This window comes from Silurus aristotelis, assembly GCF_946808225.1.
Source record: "Silurus aristotelis genome assembly, chromosome: 1".
NCBI classification, from domain to species: Eukaryota; Metazoa; Chordata; class Actinopteri; order Siluriformes; family Siluridae; genus Silurus; species Silurus aristotelis.
The window spans coordinates 895,275-922,774 of NC_139574.1; the positions used below are offsets into that span (position 1 = coordinate 895,275).

Consider the following 27,500-nt stretch of genomic DNA (forward strand, 5'->3'; position numbering starts at 1 on the left):
GTCACATTTTATATATTTGTTTTTTTTTTACAGACTGGTTAAAATGGCAGGTAAGACTCCAGCACTCCCAGAATCCTTTGCTCCAAGTCCAGACAGTGTCTTCTCTGACCAGTTTGGATTCTACTCTTTGGACTCAAACGTTCCTGGCCTCTCTAGACTTATCCTGGACCAGCTGAACATGAAGGACTACTCAGAGTACAGGTACACACACACACACACACACACACACACACACACACACACACACACACACACACACACACACTGTATGTTTATGAGAACTGGGTGATTCTGAGGACGTTTGGTAGATCGGAGTCCTCACATAGGGGTAAATACACACACAGTTCTATTACACAGTTAAGTTCAGGTTTATCTGTAAAAAGCTTCAACATGAGACTCTGTTCATTTATGTTCATTACTTTATTTATTTCTGCCTGTTTCTCTGTCTGTTTATCTGTCCATCCGTTTGTCTGTCTCACTGTCTGCCTGTCCATCTGTTTGTTTGGCTATCTGTCTGTTTGCCCATCTCTCTGTCTATCTGATTGTCCATGTGTCCACCAGGGCGGCTCTGGAGGGGAAGGGGAAGGTTGGTTTCCGTTCTCATAAGGAGATGTTTAAGAAAATGGAGGAGACGTTTAAATTCTGCTCCTGCTGCTCCAGACTCCCATCTGACCTGCTGGATCCCTCAGAACTCAAACGTTGCGTCAAGTAAGTGTTTCCATCATCATCATCATCATCATCATCATCATCATCATCAAAACAAAGCAGCTGAAGAGTGTTTGAGAGCCAAACATCACATTCCACACGTGAACACAAAATCAAACACGGGAATATTTCTGTTTCCGGAGATCAGCTGTGGAGTTAGCCTCAAGAAGTGTGTGTGTGCGTTTTCTGTGTTTGTGTGTGCGTGTGCATCTGTGTTACTGTGTGTGCGTTACTGTGTGTGTGTGTGTGTGTGTGTGCATGTGTGCGTGTGTACATGCAGGCATGTTACTGTGTGTGTGTGCGTGTGCATGTGTGTGTGCGCATGTGCATGTGTGCGTGCGTACGTGTTATTGTGTGTGTGTGCGCATGTGTGTTACTGTGTGTGTGTGTGTGTGTGTTACTGTGCGTGTGTTACTGTGTGTGTGTGTGTGTGTGTGTGTGTGTGTGTGTGTGTGTGTGCGCGCGCGTGTTACTGTGTGTGTGTGTGTGCCTGTGTTACTTTGTGTGCCTGTGTTACTGTGTGTGTGTGTGTGTGTTTTACTGTGTGTGTGTGTGTGTGTGTGTGTGTGTGTGTGTGTGTGTGTGTGTGTGTGTGTGTGTTACTGTAGACACTAAAATATGTTTTAATCCCACAGTTTAGATCTGAGATGTAAAATAGATAAAGGTGTGGACAGGAGAGATGACTAAAGTCAAGGTCATAAAACACACACGGACACACACACACACACGGACACACACACGGACACACACACACACACACACACACACACACACACACACACACACAGACACACACACACAGACACACACACACACACACACACACACACACACACACACACACAGAGACCCCCCCCCCACAACACACACACACACACAGAGAGACACACACACACACAATAACTATGGCAACACAATCAATCAGAAATAATTATAAATATTATAGAATTATTCTTCTTTCAGACATGAACTATTCCCTTTTAGACTAGCGTCACTTCTCTTTTAGCGTAGCATCACTTCTCTTTTAGCCTAGCGTCACTTCTCTTTTAGACTAGCGTCACTTCTCTTTTAGCGTAGCGTCACTTCTCTTTTAGCCTAGCGTCACTTCTCTTTTAGACTAGCGTCACTTCTCTTTTAGCCTAGCGTCACTTCTCTTTTAGACTAGCGTCACTTCTCTTTTAGCGTAGCGTCACTTCTCTTTTAGCCTAGCGTCACTTCTCTTTTAGCGTAGCGTCACTTCTCTTTTAGCGTAGCGTCACTTCTCTTTTAGACTAGCGTCACTTCTCTTTTAGCCTAGCGTCACTTCTCTTTTAGCCTAGCGTCACTTCTCTTTTAGCCTAGCGTCACTTCTCTTTTAGACTAGCGTCACTTCTCTTTTAGCCTAGCGTCACTTCTCTTTTAGCGTAGCGTCACTTCTCTTTTAGCCTAGCGTCACTTCTCTTTTAGACTAGCGTCACTTCTCTTTTAGCCTAGCGTCACTTCTCTTTTAGCCTAGCGTCACTTCTCTTTTAGCGTAGCGTCACTTCTCTTTTAGCCTAGCGTCACTTCTCTTTTAGACTAGCGTCACTTCTCTTTTAGACTAGCGTCACTTCTCTTTTAGCCTAGCGTCACTTCTCTTTTAGCCTAGCGTCACTTCTCTTTTAGACTAGCGTCACTTCTCTTTTAGACTAGCGTCACTTCTCTTTTAGCCTAGCGTCACTTCTCTTTTAGACTAGCGTCACTTTTCTTTTAGCCTAGCGTCACTTCTCTTTAGCCTAGCGTCACTTCTCTTTTAGCCTAGCGTCACTTCTCTTTTAGACTAGCGTCACTTTTCTTTTAGCCTAGCGTCACTTCTCTTTTAGCCTAGCGTCACTTCTCTTTTAGCCTAGCGTCACTTCTCTTTTAGCCTAGCGTCACTTCTCTTTTAGCCTAGCGTCACTTCTCTTTTAGACTAGCGTCACTTCTCTTTTAGCCTAGCGTAGCATCACTTCTCTTTTAGCCTAGCGTCACTTCTCTTTAGCCTAGCGTCACTTCTCTTTTAGCCTAGCGTCACTTCTCTTTTAGACTAGCGTCACTTCTCTTTTAGACTAGCGTCACTTCTCTTTTAGCCTAGCGTCACTTCTCTTTTAGCGTAGCGTCACTTCTCTTTTAGCCTAGCGTCACTTCTCTTTTAGACTAGCGTCACTTCTCTTTTAGCCTAGCGTCACTTCTCTTTTAGCGTAGCGTCACTTCTCTTTTAGCCTAGCGTCACTTCTCTTTTAGACTAGCGTCACTTCTCTTTTAGCCTAGCGTCACTTCTCTTTTAGCCTAGCGTCACTTCTCTTTTAGCGTAGCGTCACTTCTCTTTTAGCCTAGCGTCACTTCTCTTTTAGACTAGCGTCACTTCTCTTTTAGACTAGCGTCACTTCTCTTTTAGCCTAGCGTCACTTCTCTTTTAGCGTAGCGTCACTTCTCTTTTAGCCTAGCGTCACTTCTCTTTTAGACTAGCGTCACTTCTCTTTTAGCCTAGCGTCACTTCTCTTTTAGACTAGCGTCACTTTTCTTTTAGCCTAGCGTCACTTCTCTTTAGCCTAGCGTCACTTCTCTTTTAGCCTAGCGTCACTTCTCTTTTAGACTAGCGTCACTTTTCTTTTAGCCTAGCGTCACTTCTCTTTTAGCCTAGCGTCACTTCTCTTTTAGCCTAGCGTCACTTCTCTTTTAGCCTAGCGTCACTTCTCTTTTAGACTAGCGTCACTTCTCTTTTAGCCTAGCGTAGCATCACTTCTCTTTTAGCCTAGCGTCACTTCTCTTTAGCCTAGCGTCACTTCTCTTTTAGCCTAGCGTCACTTCTCTTTTAGCCTAGCGTCACTTCTCTTTTAGACTAGCGTAGCATCACTTCTCTTTTAGCCTAGCGTAGCATCACTTCTCTTTTAGCCTAGCGTAGCATCACTTCTCTTTTAGACTAGCGTCACTTCTCTTTTAGACTAGCGTCACTTCTCTTTAGACTAGCGTCACATCTCTTTTAGACTAGCGTCACTTCTCTTTTAGACTAGCGTCACTTCTCTTTTAGCCTAGCGTAGCATCACTTCTCTTTTAGACTAGCGTCACTTCTCTTTTAGACTAGCGTCACTTCTCTTTTAGCCTAGCGTCACTTCTCTTTTAGCCTAGCGTCACTTCTCTTTTAGACTAGCGTAGCATCACTTCTCTTTTAGACTAGCGTAGCATCACTTCTCTTTTAGCCTAGCGTAGCATCACTTCTCTTTTAGCCTAGCGTCACTTCTCTTTAGCCTAGCGTCACTTCTCTTTTAGACTAGCGTCACTTCTCTTTTAGACTAGCGTCACTTCTCTTTTAGACTAGCGTCACTTCTCTTTAGCCTAGCGTCACTTCTCTTTTAGCCTAGCGTCACTTCTCTTTTAGACTAGCGTCACTTCTCTTTTAGACTAGCGTCACTTCTCTTTTAGCCTAGCGTAGCATCACTTCTCTTTTAGCCTAGCGTAGCATCACTTCTCTTTTAGACTAGCGTCACTTCTCTTTTAGACTAGCGTCACTTCTCTTTAGACTAGCGTCACATCTCTTTTAGACTAGCGTCACTTCTCTTTTAGACTAGCGTCACTTCTCTTTTAGCCTAGCGTAGCATCACTTCTCTTTTAGCCTAGCGTCACTTCTCTTTAGCCTAGCGTCACTTCTCTTTTAGCCTAGCGTAGCATCACTTCTCTTTTAGCCTAGCGTCACTTCTCTTTAGCCTAGCATCACTTCTCTTTTAGCCTAGCATCACTTCTTTTTTAGCCTAGCGTAGCATCACTTCTCTTTTAGACTAGCGTCACTTCTCTTTTAGCCTAGCGTCACTTCTCTTTTAGCCTAGCGTCACTTCTCTTTTAGCCTAGTGTCACTTCTCATTTAGACCAGCATCACTTCTCTTTTAGCCTAGCGTAGCATCACTTCTCTTTTAACCTAGCATCACTTCTCTTTTAGCCTAGCATCACTTCTCTTTTAGCCTAGCATAGCATCACTTCTCTTTTAGACTAGCGTCACTTCTCTTTTAGACTAGCGTCACTTCTCTTTTAGACTAGCGTCACTTCTCTTTAGCCTAGCGTCACTTCTCTTTTAGCCTAGCGTCACTTCTCTTTTAGACTAGCGTCACTTCTCTTTTAGACTAGCGTCACTTCTCTTTTAGCCTAGCGTAGCATCACTTCTCTTTTAGCCTAGCGTAGCGTCACTTCTCTTTTAGACTAGCGTCACTTCTCTTTTAGACTAGCGTCACTTCTCTTTAGACTAGCGTCACATCTCTTTTAGACTAGCGTCACTTCTCTTTTAGACTAGCGTCACTTCTCTTTTAGCCTAGCGTAGCATCACTTCTCTTTTAGCCTAGCGTCACTTCTCTTTAGCCTAGCATCACTTCTCTTTTAGCCTAGCATCACTTCTTTTTTAGCCTAGCGTAGCATCACTTCTCTTTTAGACTAGCGTCACTTCTCTTTTAGCCTAGCGTCACTTCTCTTTTAGCCTAGCGTCACTTCTCTTTTAGCCTAGTGTCACTTCTCATTTAGACCAGCATCACTTCTCTTTTAGCCTAGCGTAGCATCACTTCTCTTTTAACCTAGCATCACTTCTCTTTTAGCCTAGCATCACTTCTCTTTTAGCCTAGCATAGCAGCACTTCTCTTTTAGCCTAGCGTCATTTCTTTTTTAGCCTAGCCTAGCAATACTTCTCTTTTAGACTCAGATCTGACAGGACGTTCGGTGCTTTAGAGTACAGAGAGAGAACATCAGTCCGTGTCCACCACTGGACGATGACCCAGCTGAGTTCCTGAAGACAAAACTCGAGGGAGAACGACTGACTATCCAGCAGCCAGTGAAGGTCCTGCAGTAAAGTAGCATGGGTATGAAATGAGCTGCTCTGCTGTCCACTGCTGGGCCCCTGAGCAAGGCCCTTAACCCTGAAGTGCTTAATATATAAACAGAATAAATCACTCTGACCTTCTGTCGCATACTGCAGGCAGCTGGTGTGGTAAAGGTCATAGTTTTAGGGTTGAGGAGCATCTGGCTCTCTGAGATTAGCCTCTGACTGGTGTAGAAATGTTGGACTCGTTGCTGTAATAAACAGCCATAAATACCCCCACATTCTGATCTCGCTCTCTGACCAGTCTAATGCACTTTATGATCACCTGGCTTTGCCCGAGCTGTCACACACTGACATGTTATGCAGCTGACACAAAAACTCCTAAACTGCCAACAACCATGAGCGCATTTGCTTTAAAAAAATTCTCGAAACTTTGACGCTTTCGTGTTGCTCATCATTTGTTTTGTTTTCCCTCATTGTGTGCGATAAAAGGTGTTTGAATGTGTACTACTGCAGTAAAGAGTGTCAGAAGAAAGACTGGAGTCTTCATAAGAAGTTCTGTAAGACGCTGAGGATGGTGGCCATAGACAGGCTGGTAGACTGGCTGCTACACACAGGTGAGGCTCTCGACTCCGCCCCCACTGCCTGGGAGGGGCAGGGTTTATCATACAGCAGGTAAACAGGCACTTCTAGAAGTTGATGTGTTGAAAGAAGGAAAAATTGGCACATTAATTTGATTAGGGCAAAAATTTTAAATGTCTAGACATGTGGGTCAGAGCGTTTAAAAAACACAGGTGTTGAAGAAAACAGTATGCATGGGTTAGGGCCTACCAAAATACCACAAGGAAGGAGATTCAGTGACCTGAAGACAGAATTATTGGTGTGTGTGAGGTGAGAAGATTAGATCTGATCCCACAAAAGATGTCCTGGTGAAGAAATTGATGCGGGTTCTGATAGAAAGGAATCTGAACACTCAGAGCATCACAGAACCCATGCTGACCCTCTACACCACCTAAAGCTCCTACATCAGGACTGGACCATGGAGCGATGGAAAAGGAGGTGTGGTCTGATGAGATGTTGTTTCTTAAATAGTCTCTGTGACTTTTATATATTTTAGGAGACCTGCCCTTCCCTACAGCAGCATGGTCTCGTCCTGTGAAAGAGGTTCGGTGCTGGGATGATTGGCTCTCCATGCAGGGGGACCTCACAGCCCGGATGGACCCCATCTTGTCTGGGAAAAACATGACCGAGCTCTGGACCAATGCATGCCGGCCACACCCAGTGGAGGCGGAGCTTCGTGAATCTGTGTGGCGAGTGTGTAGCGAGTTCCTCTCACGTCCCCTGACGATAGGTCTCGGGATTCGGATGTTCGGTCTGAACCCGTATTCCCGACCTCTCACCATCCACCTGGTGGGAGCTGGACATAACGAGACCCTGGGTGCGAGGACGACGGATCTGGATGAGCTAAGTCACATGTTCCCTGAACACCAGGGCCTGGAGGTGGTTATGGTGGGGCCCGAGGTAGTGAAAGGGAAGATTATGAGGCCTCCGTTAAGGGCATTTGGTCCACGAGGAAGGGTCTACATCAGCGCCCACAAGGGTCTGTATCATGAGTTCTGGGAGGAACTTGTGGAGAAAGGAGAGGCAGCCAGACCAGACCTTGTGCTGGGCTTTCATCCAGGTACTCACACACACACACACACACACACACACACACACACACACACACACACACACACACACACACACACACACACACACACACACTGCTGTAACAGTCATTTTTTCCATTTAAACTACAGACTGGTGACCATGAGTGTGATTTGTGATCACAGGTGAACCAATCAACCAAGTTTCATACCCTGCATCACACACACACACACACACACACACACACACACACACACACACACACACACACAGTTTTGTTGATCATTTTGATTATTTTTAAGATTGTGCATATTCATACTGATGGATGAAAGAACACACCTGGAGACGTAAAAAAAATGTGTTAAAGAACCAGAATGTTTTATATTTTAGATTCTATGAAGTAGCTCAAATGTAGCTTCGATGCAGCTCAACACACACATGGCATTTGCTCATCAGATTCACAAGGTGTCACCTGGAATGGTTTTCCAACAATCTTGAGGAGGTTCCAGAGGTGTTAAGTGCTTGTTGGCTGATTTTCATTCCCTCTCCTGTCCAACTCATCCCAAACCATCGCAACTGGATTTAGATTAAGTGATTGATCATTCTCCTTCTTGAATTTATAGCTCTTACAGAACATAGAGATGTGTTTGGGGTTGTTGACCTGTTGGAGAACAAATGGTGGTCCTAAGTGTAAACCAGATGTGATGGCTGCACGTCACTGCAGAATGCTGTGGTCACCATGCTGATTGTGTGTCCCCAATTTTGACTAAATCATCAAAAGTGTCACCAGCATATTTGGACTAGACCAAAGAACAGTTTTTTAGCCTGATTTACGAAGTCTTTACTGAACCCCTCTGAGTCTCTGAGGACCATTTATGTAAATTGGCAGTTTATTATTCTGTTAATTCCAATAAACTTATCCTCTGCAGCAGAGGTAGCTCTTGGTCTTCCTTCCCTGGGACGATCCCCATGAGAGCACTAATAGTGATATTGACTCTGTACTCTCACTTTCCTCTGGAACACAACTGATGCTCTAAAGCACATTAAGAAGGTGAGAAATGTCCCAAATGAACTTTCGATAAAACACACGTGATCTGAAACCCATTCCAGGTGACACCTCATGAATCTGATGAAAGAACGCCATGAGTTTATCGAGCTGCATCAAAGGTACATGAAGCGACTTCGGAGAATTCTAAAATACATTCTGGTTCTTTAACATGTTTTTGTTTACTACAGAATTCCAGATGTTTTCTTTCATACTTTGGATTCTTCAGTATTAATGTACAATGTAGAAAATAATTAAAATAAAGAAAAACACTAAAGGAGATGGTGTGTGTCCAAACTCCTGACTGGTACTGCGCGTGTGTGTGTGTGTGTGTGTGTGTGTGTGTGTGTGTGTGTGTGTGTGTGTGTGTGTGTGTGTGTGTGTGTGTGTGGTCTCTCATTGACAGTTTAATGGTGTTTAACACATTAGTGGGATCTTGACTGCAGCAGCTGTTAGACGTATTGATATCAGACACTGGGATATCAGACATTTTAGGGGTGTGGCCTAATCATGGTTTCAGACAGAGAGGCGTGTGATTGGTTCATAATTCCTCATAAAAAAAAAGCTTTATTTTAAACACCATTACACATCAAACACTGGAAACTGCTCTCATGACTGCTTTAATCGAGTGTGTGTTTATGGATCAGGGACTGAAAACTATTTCATTTATTTGTTTGATTGTTAATTATTTATTTCTGTAAAACATTAAAATGGTTTTATATTAAATGGTTGAGTTTGTGAATTTATGTGAGGTGTTTGTGTGTGTGTGTGTGTGTGTGTGTGTGTGTGTGTGTGTGTGTGTGTGTGTGTGTGTGTGTGTGTGTGTGTGAAGGTTTTCATGCATCTCAGGGTTTAGGAGAAGGCTGGCTTCCCACACTGCTGTTGCTCAGAGACTACAACATCCCCTCACTGTTCACCATGTACAAGTGAGTCTTTCACACACACACACACACACACACACACACACACACACACACACACACACACACACACACACACACACACACACACACACACACACACACCTGATATGAAGAAACAGAAGGAACTTCTCCTTGATGTTCACTCCTCTCTCTCTCTCAGTGATGGAGAGTTGAAGTACTCTCTGCAGATCTTGATGGAATTGGAGATGGACATTAAAGGAACTGGACCGAACCCTTTCAGTTCCCAGAAGCCTGAGCAGGTGCAGTCGAATCCCAACAAAGAGCCGAGCTACTGCAATGCCTTCTACCTGATCTTCCAGGGTCTGCTAGAGGACAAGCTGGATGAGGAGGAGAACTAAAACCTTGACAAACACCTTTAACCTACAAAAAAAATCCATGAAGGAATCCTGAGGAACCTTTAACTTCCACAAACAAACTCTGGAGAAGCTTGAACCTCCACATATAACCCTGAGCTTCAAATATTTAAAACCAAGAGAACCTCTGGAAAACCTTTGATATTTATGGGTATTCTTCAGCCTTTATTCTCTAAGAACATGCCATGAGAAACCATATTCTAAATCTACCTTTTTTCATCATTTCACTACCACCTTTTAAAAACTTTACATTTTTAAAAGCAAGTAGTAACGTTAGAACCTCTGTCTCTTGAACTGCAAACCTTCCAAAAGATGTCTTTTAAAACACAAATATGCTTCCAGAGACATTCAGGTGCCACAAATCCATGAGGAACCTTTAAGCATCTAAGACCGTGTTCTTCAACCCTAGAAAACACACAGAGAAGAACATCAACCAAGCTCTGAGCAATCAATAATCTACAGAAGGTTCAGCATCAAGGAACTTTGAGAGAATCTGCAGATTCAGGGTTAGATCCAAATGGTAAATTCGCATCCACTAAGTGGATAGTCATGATTTTCTTATGGAGGAGTGGATTTTTCATTTTGCTGAAGTTAAACTGTAAAAGATGTTCCTCGGTCGTTCTCTGTATTAATCTGCACTGCCCTCTGGTGGACACACTGAGTAACTGCTCATGGTATACACAATTCTTCTCTCATTTATTTTTTTTTCTTTCATCCACCCATGACATGTAGTCCAGCGTGTCCATGTGATGTTTGATTCTGGATTGTGATTGGTCAGGAGCTGTCTGTAACAGCAGCTCGATCTGTAGTGCAACTTTAAATAAACAGATTGAAACCGTGTTGAAGAGTTGAGATCTTTAATTACCTGACATTTCTGGAAGAGGTGAACCTCAGGACAGAGAAGTTCACACTTCTGATAGTGGTGAGGAGACGAGTGTTTTAGAGACTTTCATGTAACTATAAATGGAAAAAAAAGCAATAGAAACCTGTTATAGTGTGTGTCATAGTTTGAATGGAGACTGTAATGGTGAATGGCCTGATCCTATTAGGAACATGTTTGGTAGCTTCACATTTTGGTATCTACTGGACACCACTGAGGACCCTTAGGACACCAGTAAAGACACTACACTGAGTTTAATGAATTTTGATGATGATGATGATGATGATGATTATGATGATGATGTACAGAAACCCATTGTGTATTGGAAACCAGTTGGTTATAGTGTTACTGGTTCGTTGATGGTAATGGATTGTAATGGAGCTTGTAGTGAAAACCATTAGAACAGAGTGTCATGTTCACTTTATATTTCACTATTTTTTAAGGTGTAACTGGCAAATTGCTGTGGTGAACGGAAATAAACACACACACACACACACACACACACAGACACACACACACACACACACACACACACAGCAGTCGTCCAGTAGTAGTCTGGCATTTGTGTAAATTGCTCCTCAGGCTGAGCCCATCCTCCCTCCCTACACACACACACACACACACACACACACACACACACACACACACACACACACACACACACACACACACCGCCCCTCAAGAACCAGAAGTCAAGAGAAGTTTGGAGAAGGTTTGAGAAGGTCGAGGAGGAGGAGAATATAAAGCCGCCTGCTTGTGCTTCTCAATACAACAGTAGATAAAATATCAGGATCAGAGGAACCGGAAGAGGATCAGAATGACTGAGTGCAGCAGGTAAGAGACCAAACACTGTATTTAGAAAATAAAACTTAAATAACTTAATAAACGTGAAGCCTGGAGGAGGTCTTTAGAGTCCACCACTGCTCAGATGAGTCTTCAAGCTTTCATTCATGTGTTTTTTTTGAAGGATCTCTACATTAATGTGTGTGTTTGCCCCACACACACACACACACACACACACACACTGACAAGATGGAACAGGTGTTAGGGCTACCACGCGGCTGCAGATGTATTTTTAGCTCCAGACCTCCAGCATGTCACACGTTTGAGAATGTTGAACAGTACCACACCTTCCACACATCCACATAAATGAAGAACATTGACAGTAAGGAAGCTGTTGGAGTTATCTCCTGGTACGATGCAGAACTCCTCCATTAGAGCTGTCGCACTCTGGATGGAACTGCAACTGGATGTTGCTATGGTTACAAGTGTTTATAAGCATTACATTCATTTCAAACTCTGTCTCAAGGTCTGACAACATCTCCCTCTTTCTCCCTCAGTTCTTCTCAAGCTGAACCTCTCACATTTCACACTCAGAAGGAAATGTTTGAGAAAATGGAGGAATCCTTTAAATTCTGTGCTGGATGTGGGAAACACCCCTTACAGAGCAGAGACACACTGAAACGCTGTGCAAGGTGAAAACACACATCTCACTGTCCTGAGAGAACATTTTCAGAATAAAGCTTTGGAGAAGCGAGCGTTTTCCCTGGCAGTGCTGTGGGTTCCAGGAGTTTTATCTCACAGGGCTTCTCTTCCTGCAGGTGTGTGAATGTGTATTACTGCAGTAAAGACTGTCAGAAAGACGACTGGGCTGTACATAAGAAGTTCTGTACCAAGTTGCATATGGCTGCAATAGACAGACTGGTGGAGTGGCTCGTTTATACAGGTGAGGATGAAGAGCATCACATCTACTTGCTCAGACCAGGGTTAGAAACCCTGAAAAGAAATGTATTTAAGGGTGGGTGAAGGGATGGGGGGGATTTATAATCAACATACACTGTATGGACAAAAGATTTTTGGACACCTGACCATAAGATTGGTATGTGAAACTTTTAGAACATCTAATTCCACAGTTAGTCTTCTGTTATAATAAGATCCACTCTTCTGGGAAGATGTAGCCGGGTAGCCGGGTGTCCACACTACAGTGTAGGTTTTTGTTGGTTCACATGAATTTTGCAGGAAATATTTAATATTCATTATATTTTGGATATAATTACAATTGTAAGATGTTTTTGTTGGCACACTGGAGTGCATTCGTATATCAGGTGTTACAGTGATAATAATCATAAAGAAAAGTTCAGGAAAGTAGAAAAGTGCTTGGTACTGCATTGTTTGGATTCTGCAGGAGAGCAGTGTATAGATGAAGATATAGTGGATATAAAATCCATGTGTGAAAAAGCACATTACTTTTCACCCAGGCTCTGGGTTCTGGTACTTGGATGTCATCAATCATCACTTTTGTTTGTATGGACAATGTAGTGTAATTGTGCCTCACATTCTGTTTTCTACCCCAACAGGAGACCTGCCCTTCCCTACAGCAGCATGGTCTCGTCCTGTGAAAGAGGTTCGGTGCTGGAATGATTGGCTCTCCATGCAGGGGGACCTCACAGCCCAGGTGGACCCCATCTTATCTGGAAAAAACATGACAGAGCTCTGGACCAATGCGTGCCGGCCACACCCAGTGGAGGCGGAGCTTCGTGAATCTGTGTGGCGAGTGTGTAGCGAGTTCCTCTCACGTCCCCTGACGATAGGTCTCGGAATTCAGATGTTCGGTCTGAACCCGTATTCCCGACCTCTCACCATCCACATCGTTGGGGCAGGAAACGCAGAGACCCTGGGCGCGAGGACGACGGATCTGGATGAGCTAAGTCACATGTTCCCTGAACACCAGGGCCTGGAGGTGGTTATGGTGGGGCCCGAGGTAGTGAAAGGGAAGATTATGAGGCCTCCGTTAAGGGCATTTGGTCCACGAGGAAGGGTCTACATCAGCGCCCACAAGGGTCTGTATCATGCGTTCTGGGAGGAACTTGTGGAGAAAGGAGAGGCAGCCAGACCAGACCTTGTGCTGGGCTTTCATCCAGGTACTTACATTTTAATAAGGGGGCCTCAATTAAAGCATTTTTGATAAATGATCAATTAACCGTATCATGGCAAACCCTGTGCTTTGGCCCCAGTTTCTAAACAAGTTGCATTGTGTGTTTGTGGATTTAGAGAAAGCGTACGACAGGGTGGAGAGAGGAGTTGTGGTATTGTATGACGAAGTCGGGTGTGTCAGAGAAGTATGTGAGGGTGGTGCAGGACATGTATGAGGACAGCAGTGAAGTGTGCAGTAGGAATGACAGCCTGGTTCAAGGTGGGGGTGGAACTGCATCAAGGATCGGCTTTGAGCCCTTTCCGTTTTGCAGTGGTGATGGACAGGTTAAAGGACAAGGTCAGACAGGAGTCTCCCTGGACTATGATGTTTGTGGATGATATTGTGATTTGTGGTGAGAGTAGTGAGCAGGTGGAGAAGATCCTGGAGAGGTGGAGGTACACACTGGAGAGAAGGGGAATGAAAGTCAGTAGGAGTTAGACAGATTACATGTGTGTGAATGAGAGGGAGGGCAGTGGAGGTGTGCGGTTGCAGGGAGAAGAGGTGGAGAAGGTGGAGGAGTTCAGGTACCTGAGGTCAACAGTGCAAAGTAATGGAGAGTGTGTTAGAGAAGTGAAGAAAAGAGTGCAGGCAGGGTGGAGTGGGTGGAGAAGAGTAATAGCAGGAGTGATTTATGATAGAAGAGTATCTGTGAGAGTGAAAGTTTATAGGACTGTGGTGAGACCTGAGATGTTGTATGGTTTAGAGACAGTGGCATTGAGTAAAAGACAGGAGGTGGAGCTGGAGGGAGCAGAGCTGACGATGTTGAGATGTTCATTGGGAGTGACGTTTATTAGAGGGACAGCACATGCAGGACGTTTTGGAGACAAGGTGATTCAGATTGTTTGGTCATGTGCAGAGGAAGGACATGGGGTATATCAGTAGGAGAATGCTGAGGATGGAGGCACCAGGAAGGAAAGAGGAAGACCAAGAAGGAGGTTGATGGATATGGTGACAGAAGACATGCAGGTAGTTGGGTATGGGGACGGATGATCCGCTGTGGCAACCCCTAGTGGGAGAATCCGATAGAAGAAGAAGCAGAAGCAGAAGTGGTCAATACTACCTTTATTTAACCAGGTAGAAACTCACTGAGATTAAAAATCTCATTCACAGGAGTGACCTGGCCAAGATGAGCAGCAATACATTCAGTTACAGACTTACACATCACAAACACAGTTAAAACAATTACATTTCACAAACAAAGTTTAAAAACAGTTACATTTGACAGAGTCGTCTTCCAGTTGCCAAATAGCTACTTTAAACTGTACTTACCAGATTTAGGAACATGGCTTGGCGAGGGTTAGGAAACAGGAAACTCCACATAAAACCACAGTGGAATGTTTTCCAGGACATGTGCACTTTATTCAGATTATTTTAAAATACTGTACCAAAGCTTTGTCATGTGTGTAACAATGATAAAACTAGTTTTGTAGCCTATATCTAGAGTTCTTTGTGCAGAACCGGTAAGTCTCAGTGCACATGACTCCCTAACTTAGAAATTCCATCACATTGTTTCTTATTTATTCTGAGAAATAAAAAAAGGATGATTAAATAAACAAAAAGTACCATGGAGGCATTGAGGATGTGATGATGGTTTTGCTCTACACCTGATGATCATGTTCACAGCTTAGAAGATCAGATCATTTTCAGATGAATCTCTTTCATCAAAATGAACAAATCTTTTATTGAGTTATTTAGTTCATTTCATTCCCCTAATCAGAAATAAAACTAAATGTAGTAGCTTGAGTCCAGCTAGCTGTAATCTACACTTTGAGACCATAGATAGTGGGACTCATTGTCGGGTACAGTAGAGTGGAAGCACAGGAACCGTTTTAGAACTATAGATGAATGGAAGTGGTTGTTCAGGGGTTAAGACTTTGTTTGGAAGTTCGTGGGGTGAAATCCCAGCACTGCCAAGTTGCCATAAATGTGTCTTCAAACCTCAACTGATCAGATATATCATCTCTCAGTGAGACTCTGATAATGTTTAGGCCAGAGTAGAAGCACCAAGATGCAGATAGACAGGAAGCATCTTGAGACTTAGTAAACAGAGCATCTTTATCAGAGAATAAAATCTGAGGAACTATAGATCAGGGATTATAAAACAAACAGGACGTTTTTGTAATAAAATAGGAGTCAAGTACTCAAAGCTGACCCTAGTGGCACTCATAACATACACAGCTTGGAGAAGATCTTCTGAAGATCTGTAAACGGTTTCTATGATTGTGCAGTATAGTGTTCAGCCTTGTGCTGTGTGTGATATGTTTGGTATTGTTGTGGATGTAGGGTTTGATTCCAGGCAGGGAATGACAGATGGATGGTTACCAACCCTGCTGCTGCTTAGAGATTACAACATCCCTGCCTTATTCACAATGAGCAGGTAAGGAGAGGATTCGCTCAAATATCATTCACTCTACATATTCTACATGTTTCATGAAGTAAAGATTAGTAGTTCTGTAAACCCCCCCCCCCCCCCCCCCCCCCGGTCTCTCTCTCGCCTTCTCTCTTTCTGTCTCTCTCTCAGTGACGGAGAGTTGAAGTACTCTCTGCAGATCTTGGTGGAGTTGGAGATGGACATTAAAGGAACTGGACCGAACCCTTTCAGTTCCCAGAAGCCTGAGCAGGTGCAGTCGAGTCCCAACAAAGAGCTTAGTTGCTGCAATGCCTTCTACCTGAACTTCCAGGGTCTGCTAGAGGACAAGCTGGATGAGGAGGAGGACTAGAACCACTTTCTTCTTGTTTTATTATTTATTTAAACAATCTGTGATGTATGCGTTTTATTTATTTGGAGGGTTAGAGTTCTCATCTGGACCGGCGTCTTTTGCATATTACATTATATTAATATATATTACATTATCTGAAGTGATTTCTGGTCCTGGAGGAATCTAATATTCCCTAAACCAAACAGTATCATGAAGAACAAGAAACACACACAACACAACAACACTATAAAACAATATTCCAATCTGAGAAGCACAAGATATCCATGACTTTTAAATGCTTATATACAGTGTGTGTGAAAAGTGTTGGTGTTTTATGGTGTTTGAGAGACACATGCATTTTTCCTTTCATTTCTATAATGTAATGTAATGGTCTGAAGATTTCCTTTGACCAAACAAATCTAAAAATAAACAGATGTTCCGCTTTATTTTCATTAACAAATCCTCCCTTAGCATTAAGAACAGTTTTCCACACTCTTTCTTGTGATGCAATTCATCCCAGAGCAGTTCAGTAGGATTGAGGTGCAGTGACTGGGCAAGTGGTTCCATTCAATTTAACTCAATTCATGTTTATTTGTATTGTGCTTTTAACAGTGAACATTGTCTCAGAGCAGCTTTACACAGATAATGTGGTGATATAAAGAACATCTTATTCATTTTTAGGCTTTTTTTTTTTTTTACCTGTAAAGAAGCGGATCTGGAGGGATCATGGATATGGAGTGTTTGGTGAACTGGGATATTTGGATGCTGTCGTCTCCTCACTCTCACACGTTTGTTGATGGTGGTGTGGTGGCGTCTCTTATCCCAGAGATCCTCATGTCGGTGTTTCCTTCTGCTTCTTCCTTTTAGTTCTGCTGCTACAGTGAATCTTGCTGCATCTAAGGGAGTTTTTTCTTGCCACAGTCTCCACGGCTGCTCATCAGGGATAAACACACACCATTCACCTTAACCGTTGATTTCTGTAAAGCTGCTTTGAGACCATGTCTGTTGTGAAAAGCGCAATACAAATAAACTTGACTTGACTTCTTGCTGGAGTCCCAACTGCACATTAACTTCCATACAACAGCCCCACAGTTGGGGTTATTTGTAGGTACCTCAAATAGCCTGCACCTTTTGATCTAAGTAGGCGTGGAGGATCATCCTGGTACAGAAGTTCACTCAGATACTGCGGTGTGAGAGCGTTAAGTGCTTTATACGTCAGTAGTAGTATTTTATAATCAGTGTGAGATGTAATTGAGAGCAGTGTAGATGATTAAAACAGGGCTGATGTGCGCATATTTTCTAGATCTAGTGAGGACTCTTGCTGCTGCATTCTGAACTAACTGAAGCTTATTTCTGCACTTACTCCAACACCCAGACAGTAAAGCGTTACAGTAGTCTAATCTAGATGTTACAAAAACATCAACTAGTTTTTCTGCATCCTGTAACGACATCATATTTCTAATTTTAGCAATATTTCTAAGGTGAAAGAAGGAGATCCTGGTGATATTATTCACGTGAGCCTCAAAGGAAAGACTCGGGTCAATAATCACACCGAGGTCTTTGACTGCTGTACACGCTGAAACAGAAACACCATCCAGAGATGCTACAGAATCAGAAAGTTTACTTCTACCTGCATGTGGTCCTAGTAAAAGTACTTCTGTCTTATCTGAGTTGAGCAGAAGAAAGTTATCAAGCATCCACTGTCTAATGTCCTTTACACACTCCTCAACATTGTTAAGCTGATCGCTCTCATCTGGCTTTGCTGAAATATACAGCTGTGTGTCATCAGCATAGCAATGGAAGCGAATCCCATGTTTATGAATAATTTCACCAAGAGGCAGCAGATATAAAGAGAAAAGCAGTGGGCCTAAGACAGATCCTTGAGGAACACCAGACTTTACCTCAGAGAGTGTGGAGAACTCACCATTTACATCAACAAACTGATAGCGATCAGTCAAATAAGACCTGAGCCAAGAGAGAGCTGTTCCCTTTATTCCAACAACGTTCTCCAGTCCAGCAAGCAGGAGATGATCAATGGTGTGAAAAGCTGCACTGAGGTCGAGCAAAACAAGTAAAAAGGCAAAACCCTGATCAGAGTCCAATAACAGTCATTTACCACCTTAACTAGCGCCGTCTCTGTGCTATGATGAGGCAGAAATCCTGACTGATACATTTCATAAATGTTGTTCCTCAGTAGATGTGAGCAGAACTGCTGTGCTACAACCTTTTCTAGAATCTTGGAGATAAAGGAGAGATTTGATATTGGACTGTAGTTGGACAGCTGACAGGGTGAAGGCCAGGTTTCTTAATTAGGGGGTTGATACTGCAGTTTGAAGGATTTAGGAACAAAACCAGTGCTAATGGAAGAGTTTATTATTTTAAAACAGGTTCAATTCCCTCTGGAATGATCTGTTTGAATGTTGGTTCCATGATAGATATCAGTCCAGACGTGTTTACGCTCTAAATAACACTCAGAACTCAGACGCATTCGTCATTTCAGCTCATCGTTTTGTTGTACGGTGAAGTCGGTTTCGATGAGCCGCAGTCCAGACGGAACTGCATGGTGTTGAAGTGTGGAACATGAGACATGTTGGTTCAGGATTCCTTTCACTTTCTTCCCTGCTCCAAAACAACCCCAAACTATTCAACGTCAACCTCCATGTGTGAGTGTGGGGGTGAGGGAGTCTGATCACATCAAATCAAGTTTTATTTATATAGCGCCTAACAGCAACCAAAAGGAGCACAAGGCACTTTTCAGTAAAAAAATAAAAATAACAAATAGACAGTAGACAATAAAAATATAAGAAATATAAAAATATAAGAACACAATATATATGTAACATAGCAGTTGAATCAGGGCTACGTGTTAAAAGCTTGTATGAATAAAAATGTTTTCAACTGCGATTTAAAAACACTCAGCACAGTGATGGATCGAATGTGAGCTGGAAGAGCGTCTTCTCTTCTGTTCTCCATCTTACACAAGTTCTTCTGATAGAGACACAAACGTCCCATTTGAATTCCACAGAACTTTCTTCCACTCATTTACTGTCACATGACTGTGTTTCTGCTTTTGTTTGTTGTATCCAGACTGAAGGAACATGCGGGTGCCTGAAGAAGCTCAGGAATCGTAGGCATTTATCTTCTTTTTCAGATATTCCCATGACAATGTTGTCATTGTGTATTGTAAAATGTGCCTTAAAATGAAACTGATCATGCTGAGTTGATCTGCATCAGATTTCACTCTGATTATTGTTGAGCTTCTCCATCCTGCATGATTGGTGTAAGAATGGTTCTCCTGTTACATGAGGATTTCGATCAGATCAGTGTTGAGATTAGATGGTCAGAATGATCATGAGGGGGTTTAACATGAGCATTTTGTCAGGTGAGACATTTGACACAATGTGAGATTTAAAATGAACACACAAGCACAATGTAGGTGATGTTCAGATGGTGTGGAAACACGAGGAACCTTCTCTCACATGAGTTGTGTTTATTTGGAGATATTAATGTCAGGTTTCAGTAACAGTAACTCTGTGAGGGAGATCGGATCTTTTCCTCCACGGGTTTGTGAGGATAAAGCAGGACTTTGAGAAGATATAGAGTTATAAGATTATTTATTCCTGACAGGAAAATGAGTTTCTCTTATTTAGTCTTTATTAGTTATTTAGTCTAATGGAAGTCAGGCGCAGAGCAGCTGAGTCGTTACCATAGCGACGAGCCTCTTTCCCGCCCTACTTTCGATAAATCCCGCCTCCGTTACCTTGATTGGCTGGATTTTATTATTGCGTGTGCCGCGTCTCGCAATATGATTGGCTGGGATTTCTGACATGTGACCTGTCTGCTGAGACTCTTGTGAAATTAATTAACGCGTCTTTAAACATTATAGTGTGTGTCTAAATAAATCGATTTTCAAATACAATATATTAATCTATTACAATATAATAATGTTATAATATAAAGAACACAAGGTAACGTTTTAGCCTCTATTGCGTATACGACAGCTTCCGGTTAAAGAAGCAATACCTCTTTAGGTCTGAACACCCCCCCCCCCCCTTGGGTTGTCCGCGCATGCGCATCAGCGGCGCTCTAAGGGACATGAGTGCAGCTGGAAGCTGGTCAAGGTGAGATACGTGTTTACATTTAAACCGATTTTTATTGTTCATGGTTTATTTCCTCGTGCACGAGCTGTTCAGTTTATTTTTCTCCTCCACCGACACAAGAATGCAGCAAAATGGCGAACGGGTTTTAGCTCCAGTCCTAAAATCCGTTTACATTTACTCTGAATGTGTGAAAAACATGGAGGCTTTCAGAGAGACCTTATGTCGAGTTTAATAACAATTATGAAAAAAATCCGTCGTGAGCATCTAAACTACATTTACTCCCCTGCTGAATGACCAGCAGGTTTTTTTCTTGTCATGTGAATGGCACGAGCGCCTCCCTTACCTGCTCTCTTAGCTCCGCCCACTCTTATGCAGGTGTGTACAGATGTGTTTTAATGTGTACTGGTGTGTACAGGTGTGTACAGTTTTCTTATATGTGTATAGATGGTTAAAGGTGTGTACAGTTGTGTTTAGGTAAGTATATATGGTTTCAGGTGTGTACAGGTGTGTGTATATATACGTACAGTTGTGTTTAGGTGAGTACAGATGGGTACAGGTGTGTACAGGTTTGTATAGATGGATAGAGATGTGTACAGGTGTGTACAGGTTTGTGTAGCTGTGTACAGATTTGTATATATAGATAGAGATGGGTAAAGGTGTGTACAGGTTTGTGTATATGAGTACAGGTTTGTATAGATGTGTACAGGTTTTGTATAGATGTTTACAGGTTTGTATAGGTGTGTATAGATGTGTACAGGTTTGTATAGATGTGTACAGAGGGGTACAGATGGGTACAGGTGTGTACAGGTTTGTATATATGTGAACAGGTGTGTACAGGTTTGTATAGATGGATAGAGATGTGTACAGGTGTGGACAGGTTTGTATAGATGTGTACAGGTTTTGTATAGATGTTTACAGGTTTGTATATATATGTGTATAGGTGTGTATAGATGTGTACAGGTTTGTATAGATGGATAGAGATGTGTACAGGTGTGGACAGGTTTGTATAGATGTGTACAGGTTTTGTATAGATGTTTACAGGTTTGTATATATATGTGTATAGGTGTGTATAGATGTGTACAGGTTTGTATAGATGGATAGAGATGTGTACAGGTGTGGACAGGTTTGTATAGATGTGTACAGATGGGTACAGGTGTGTACAGGTTTGTATATATGTGAACAGGTGTGTACAGGTTTGTATAGATTGATAGAGATGTGTACAGGTGTGGACAGGTTTGTATAGATGTGTACAGATGTGTACAGGTTTGTATAGATGGATAGAGATGGGTAAAGGTGTCTACAGGTTTGTATCGATGGGTACAGGTGTGTATAGATGTGTACAGGTGTGTATAGATGTGTACAGGTGTGTATAGATGTGTACAGGTGTGTATAGATGTGTACAGGTGTGTATAGATGTGTACAGAGTGGTACAGGTGTGTACAGGTTTGTATACTTGTGTACAGGTGTGTACAGAGGGGTACAGGTGTGTAAAGATGGGTACAGGTGTGTACAGGTTTGTATAGATGTGTACAGGTTTGTATAGATGGATAGAGTTGGGTTAAGGTGTTTACAGGTGTGTACATATGTGTACATTTGTTTATAGGTTTGTATAGATGGGTCTGTACAAGTTTGTACAGATTGGTACAGGTTTGTTTAGAGGTGTGTGTACAGGTTTGTTTAGAGGTGTGTACAGGTTTGTTTAGAGGTGTGTGTAAAGGTGTGTACAAGTTTGTTTAGAGGTGTGTGTACAGGTGTGTAAAGGTGTGTGCAGGTTTGTTTAGAGGTGTGTAAAGGTGTGTACAGGTTTGTTTAGAGGTGTGTAAAGGTGTGTACAGGTTTGTTTAGAGGTGTGTACAGGTGTGTAAAGGTGTGTACAGGTTTGTTTAGAGGTGTGTGTACAGGTGTGTACAGGTTTGTTTAGAGGTGTGTGTACAGGTTTGTTTAAAGGTGTGTACAGGTTTGTTTAGGTGTGTATATAGGTGTGTAAAGGTGTGTACAGGTTTGTTTAGGGGTGTACAGGTGGGTTTATAGGTGTGTACAGGTTTGTTTAGGGGTGTACAGGTGTGTTTATAGGTGTGTAAAGGTGTGTACAGGTTTGTTAAGAGGTGTGTACAGGTGTGTTTATAGGTGTGTAAAGGTGTGTACAGGTTTGTTAAGAGGTGTGTACAGGTGGGTTTATAGGTGTGTAAAGGTGTGTACAGGTTTGTTTAGAGGTGTGTACAGGTGTGTTTATAGGTGTGTAAAGGTGTGTACAGGTTAAGAGGTGTGTACAGGTGGGTTTATAGGTGTGTAAAGGTGTGTACAGGTTTGTTAAGAGGTGTGTACAGGTGGGTTTATAGGTGTGTAAAGGTGTGTACAGGTTTGTTAAGAGGTGTGTACAGGTGGGTTTATAGGTGTGTAAAGGTTTGTTTAGAGGTGTGTACAGGTGGGTTTTGAGGTGTGTACAGGTGGGTTTATAGGTGTGTAAAGGTGTGTACAGGTTTGTTAAGAGGTGTGTACAGGTGGGTTTATAGGTGTGTAAAGGTGTGTACAGGTTAAGAGGTGTGTACAGGTGGGTTTATAGGTGTGTAAAGGTGTGTACAGGTTTGTTAAGAGGTGTGTACAGGTGGGTTTATAGGTGTGTAAAGGTTTGTTTAGAGGTGTGTACAGGTGGGTTTTTAGGTGTGTACAGGTTTGTTTAGAGGTGTGTACAGGTGGGTTTATAGGTGTGTACAGGTTTGTTTAGGGGTGTATAGGTGGGTTTATAGGTGTGTAAAGGTGTGTACAGGTTTGTTTAGGCGTGTACAGGTGGGTTTATAGGTGTGTAAAGGTGTGTACAGGTTTGTTTAGGGGTGTACAGGTGGGTTTATAGGTGTGTACAGGTTTGTTTGGGGGTGTACAGGTGGGTTTATAGGTGTGCACAGGTTTGTTTGGGGGTGTACAGGTGGGTTTATAGGTGTGTAAAGGTGTGTACAGGTTTGTTTAGGGGTGTACAGGTGGGTTTATAGGTGTGCACAGGTTTGTTTGGGGGTGTACAGGTGGGTTTATTGGTGTGTAAAGGTGTGTACAGGTTTGTTTAGGGGTGTACAGGTGGGTTTATTGGTGTGTAAAGGTGTGTACAGGTGGGTTTATAGGTGTGTACAGGTTTGTTTAGGGGTGTACAGGTGGGTTTATAGGTGTGTAAAGGTGTGTACAGGTTTGTTTAGGGGTGTACAGGTGGGTTTATAGGTGTGTAAAGGTGTGTACAGGTTTGTTTAGGGGTGTACAGGTGGGTTTATAGGTGTGTAAAGGTGTGTACAGGTTTGTTTGGGTGTGTACAGGTGGGTTTATAGGTGTGTAAAGGTGTGTACAGGTTTGTTTAGGTGTGTACAGGTGGGTTTATAGGTGTGTAAAGGTGTGTACAGGTTTGTTTGGGTGTGTGCAGGTGGGTTTATAGGTGTGTAAAGGTGTGTACAGGTTTGTTTAGGTGTGTACAGGTGGGTTTATAGGTGTGTAAAGGTGTGTACAGGTTAAGAGGTGTGTACAGGTGGGTTTATAGTTGTGTAAAGGTTTGTTTAGAGGTGTGTACAGGTGGGTTTATAGGTGTGTAAAGGTTTGTTTAGAGGTGTGTACAGGTGGGTTTTTAGGTGTGTACAGGTTTGTTTAGAGGTGTGTACAGGTGGGTTTATAGGTGTGTAAAGGTGTGTACAGGTTTGTTAAGAGGTGTGTACAGGTGGGTTTATAGGTGTGTAAAGGTTTGTTTAGAGGTGTGTACAGGTGGGTTTTTAGGTGTGTACAGGTTTGTTTAGAGGTGTGTACAGGTGGGTTTATAGGTGTGTACAGGTTTGTTTAGGGGTGTATAGGTGGGTTTATAGGTGTGTAAAGGTGTGTACAGGTTTGTTTAGGCGTGTACAGGTGGGTTTATAGGTGTGTAAAGGTGTGTACAGGTTTGTTTAGGGGTGTACAGGTGGGTTTATAGGTGTGTACAGGTTTGTTTGGGGGTGTACAGGTGGGTTTATAGGTGTGCACAGGTTTGTTTGGGGGTGTACAGGTGGGTTTATAGGTGTGCACAGGTTTGTTTGGGGGTGTACAGGTGGGTTTATAGGTGTGTAAAGGTGTGTACAGGTTTGTTTAGGGGTGTACAGGTGGGTTTATAGGTGTGCACAGGTTTGTTTGGGGGTGTACAGGTGGGTTTATAGGTGTGTAAAGGTGTGTACAGGTTTGTTTAGGGGTGTACAGGTGGGTTTATAGGTGTGCACAGGTTTGTTTGGGGGTGTACAGGTGGGTTTATTGGTGTGTAAAGGTGTGTACAGGTTTGTTTAGGGGTGTACAGGTGGGTTTATTGGTGTGTAAAGGTGTGTACAGGTGGGTTTATAGGTGTGTACAGGTTTGTTTAGGGGTGTACAGGTGGGTTTATAGGTGTGTAAAGGGGTGTACAGGTTTGTTTAGGGGTGTACAGGTGGGTTTATAGGTGTGTAAAGGTGTGTACAGGTTTGTTTGGGTGTGTACAGGTGGGTTTATAGGTGTGTAAAGGTGTGTACAGGTTTGTTTAGGTGTGTACAGGTGGGTTTATAGGTGTGTAAAGGTGTGTACAGGTTTGTTTAGGGGTGTACAGGTGGGTTTATAGGTGTGTACAGGTTTGTTTGGGGGTGTACAGGTGGGTTTATAGGTGTGCACAGGTTTGTTTGGGGGTGTACATGTGGGTTTATAGGTGTGCACAGGTTTGTTTGGGGGTGTACAGGTGGGTTTATAGGTGTGTAAAGGTGTGTACAGGTTTGTTTAGGGGTGTACAGGTGGGTTTATAGGTGTGCACAGGTTTGTTTGGGGGTGTACAGGTGGGTTTATTGGTGTGTAAAGGTGTGTACAGGTTTGTTTAGGGGTGTACAGGTGGGTTTATTGGTGTGTAAAGGTGTGTACAGGTGGGTTTATAGGTGTGTACAGGTTTGTTTAGGGGTGTACAGGTGGGTTTATAGGTGTGTAAAGGGGTGTACAGGTTTGTTTAGGGGTGTACAGGTGGGTTTATAGGTGTGTAAAGGTGTGTACAGGTTTGTTTGGGTGTGTACAGGTGGGTTTATAGGTGTGTAAAGGTGTGTACAGGTTTGTTTAGGTGTGTACAGGTGGGTTTATAGGTGTGTAAAGGTGTGTACAGGTTTGTTTGGGTGTGTACAGGTGGGTTTATAGGTGTGTAAAGGTGTGTACAGGTTTGTTTAGGGGTGTACAGGTGGGTTTATATGTGTATAGGTGTGTGTTATAATCTGACGTGTCCTTGTGTGAGAAAACATCATGAGCACAGCTGTTTCACCTGGGGAAGGGGGCGTGCATGTAAACGACCGTGCCTTGATTATAATAAACACCTTCTTTTGGGAGAAGCGCATGGTGTTTTCTCACACCAGGACACGTGAGATACAGGACGACACGTCGTACCCCGGATGATTCTGATTGATCAGATCAGTAACACGCACTACCCGTATCCCAGAGTAACACGGCCTCCCCAATTAGTCGAAGTGGTTTAGGGGATTAAAGTGCTATTTAAGCGTTGGGTTACACAGGTAACCTTGTTTTGGTTCTTATTTCTCTCTTCGACTCGTCTGAGTCTCACGATGGCTGAGGTTACTGATGGAGCGAGACTTTGTATAGATGTGTTCAGATACATACAGATTGGTACAGGTGTGTACAAATATGTACAGATGGGTATAGATGTGTACAGGTTTGTATAGATGTGTACAGATGTGTGCATGTGTGTATAGATGTGTACAGATGTTTTTCTTTCCTTATTCTCCTCAGGGATAGTAAGCGTTAGTCTCACTCTGGAACGTCTACTCTGTGCTTGTATACGAAGGTCAGAGGTCATGGGGGAGGACTTTGGGGTTTTTGTGGACTGGTCGCTGATGGGTGACGTGTCCCGGGAGGCAGCACCGGGAAAAACAGACTACACTGACGCTAAAGAGCGTAAGCGTCACGCCCGCTCGGGTCAGTGGGTGAAGAGCCACTCGCAGCGAGCGCAGGTATATCGGCGCCTCCTCAAAGCGCTGCCGTGCAGATCGGTCACGCCCGATGCTGGCGTCTACCGAGCCGCCGTGCAAAAATACACCAAACGTGACAGCGTTGCGGAGGTGAAACTGAAGAACGGGGAAATGTTCGGCGTGACGTTGCCCGAGTTTGCGTCCGGAGCGCCCGTTCCACATTACTGTTTAAAGCGCGAGTCTGCGATTTGTCTGGGCAACATTTTGGAGCGTCTGGCCTCCGAATTCCCGGACGTTTCCTACTGCCCCCTGTTGCCTGCTGTCACCGCGCTGCTTCTTCACTGGAGCTCGGACGAGGCTCAGTGTTTTGAAGCGGCGGCTCGGTTGTTAGCGACGGCCCAACAGCAGCGCATGCTACACCAAACCTTTCTGGCCCACCGTGCTTCCTGCATGACCTTCGGCGACCTTGCGCGCAAGCACTGCCCTGCCTCTCACGCATACATGGTTTCCCAGGCGAGCGAGAAGAAGGAGGACGTGGCGGAGGTGTATGGAGACTGGCAGCGTTGGGTGTTTGGCGATCTTCCGCTCTCCCATGCCGCCCGGGTCATGGACGTCTTCCTGGTGGAAGGATCTAAAGTGCTGTACCGAGTTGCTCTGGCTGTGCTGAAGCTCTACAGAAAGCACAAACTGGACAGGAGGACAAGCAGGAAAGAGTTGGACACGGTCAGGGGGGACATGCGGGAGTTTGTGAAGGGGATCGCCAGCATCGCCAGTCCTGATAAGTTGATGGAGAAAGCCTTTGCTATAAGGCTCTTTAGCAGAAAGGAGATCAACCTCCTGCAGCTGGCCAATGAGAGAGCACTCCAGCAGAAAGGCATCACCCTCCAACAGAAGAGGTAATCAATAACCAATCGCTTATAGACAATCATTTATAACCACTCATCTATACCCAGTCATCAATAATTCCTCAATAACCAATTATCAATAATTACTCAATAACCAGTCATAAATAACCAGTCATCAATAATCACTCATCAATAAACAGATATCAACAACCAATCATTTATAACCAGTCAAAACTAATCAATACACTCTGTCTCACTCTCCCTCTGTCTCACTATCTGCCCCCTTTCTCTCTCCCTCTGTCAGTTTGTCACCTCTCTTTGTCTCACTCTCACCCTTTTCTTTATCTCTCCCTTTCTCACTTTCTTCCTCTGTCCCATCTCTTTCTCCCTCTGTCCAACTCCCACTATCTTTCTCTACCTCTGTCTCACTCTCCCCCTGTCTCTTCCTTCATTTTCTCACTCTATCTCACTCTCTCTCACTCTGCATCTCTGACTCTTCCTTTGTCTCACCCTCTCTCTCTGATTTCATTCCTCTGTCTCCCTCTCTGTTTGTCTCTCTCTCCATCTCTCTCCCTCTCTGCCTCGTCAA

General features: G+C 43.4%; 3 protein-coding genes across 3 annotated transcripts in view; all 3 read left to right on the plus strand.

The window, feature by feature from the left end:
* Positions 1 to 10,332, plus strand: part of LOC310729405 (putative protein MSS51 homolog, mitochondrial) — a 14,049-nt gene extending 3,717 nt beyond the window's left edge. The window contains exons 2-7 of the mRNA XM_083547539.1: positions 34 to 201; positions 562 to 708; positions 5,993 to 6,117; positions 6,618 to 7,181; positions 9,028 to 9,121; positions 9,279 to 10,332. Of these exons, the coding sequence (XP_083403665.1) occupies positions 44 to 201; positions 562 to 708; positions 5,993 to 6,117; positions 6,618 to 7,181; positions 9,028 to 9,121; positions 9,279 to 9,477 (1,287 nt within the window). The 5' untranslated portion in view covers positions 34 to 43 and the 3' untranslated portion in view covers positions 9,478 to 10,332. The remainder of the gene's footprint in view (positions 1 to 33; positions 202 to 561; positions 709 to 5,992; positions 6,118 to 6,617; positions 7,182 to 9,027; positions 9,122 to 9,278) is intronic.
* Positions 10,333 to 10,959: 627 nt separating this feature from the next.
* Positions 10,960 to 16,491, plus strand: mss51 (MSS51 mitochondrial translational activator). The gene is made up of 6 exons (XM_083548010.1): positions 10,960 to 11,206; positions 11,713 to 11,847; positions 11,974 to 12,098; positions 12,730 to 13,293; positions 15,630 to 15,723; positions 15,868 to 16,491. The coding sequence occupies exons 1-6, from the start codon at positions 11,190 to 11,192 to the stop codon at positions 16,064 to 16,066; spliced, it is 1,134 nt and encodes a 377-aa protein (XP_083404136.1). The 5' UTR covers positions 10,960 to 11,189; the 3' UTR covers positions 16,067 to 16,491.
* Positions 16,492 to 20,067: 3,576 nt separating this feature from the next.
* Positions 20,068 to 27,500, plus strand: part of tbc1d24 (TBC1 domain family, member 24) — a 25,527-nt gene continuing 18,094 nt past the window's right edge. The window contains exons 1-2 of the mRNA XM_083546636.1: positions 20,068 to 20,166; positions 25,888 to 26,962. Coding sequence (XP_083402762.1) covers positions 25,953 to 26,962 — 1,010 coding nt within the window. The 5' untranslated portion in view covers positions 20,068 to 20,166; positions 25,888 to 25,952. The remainder of the gene's footprint in view (positions 20,167 to 25,887; positions 26,963 to 27,500) is intronic.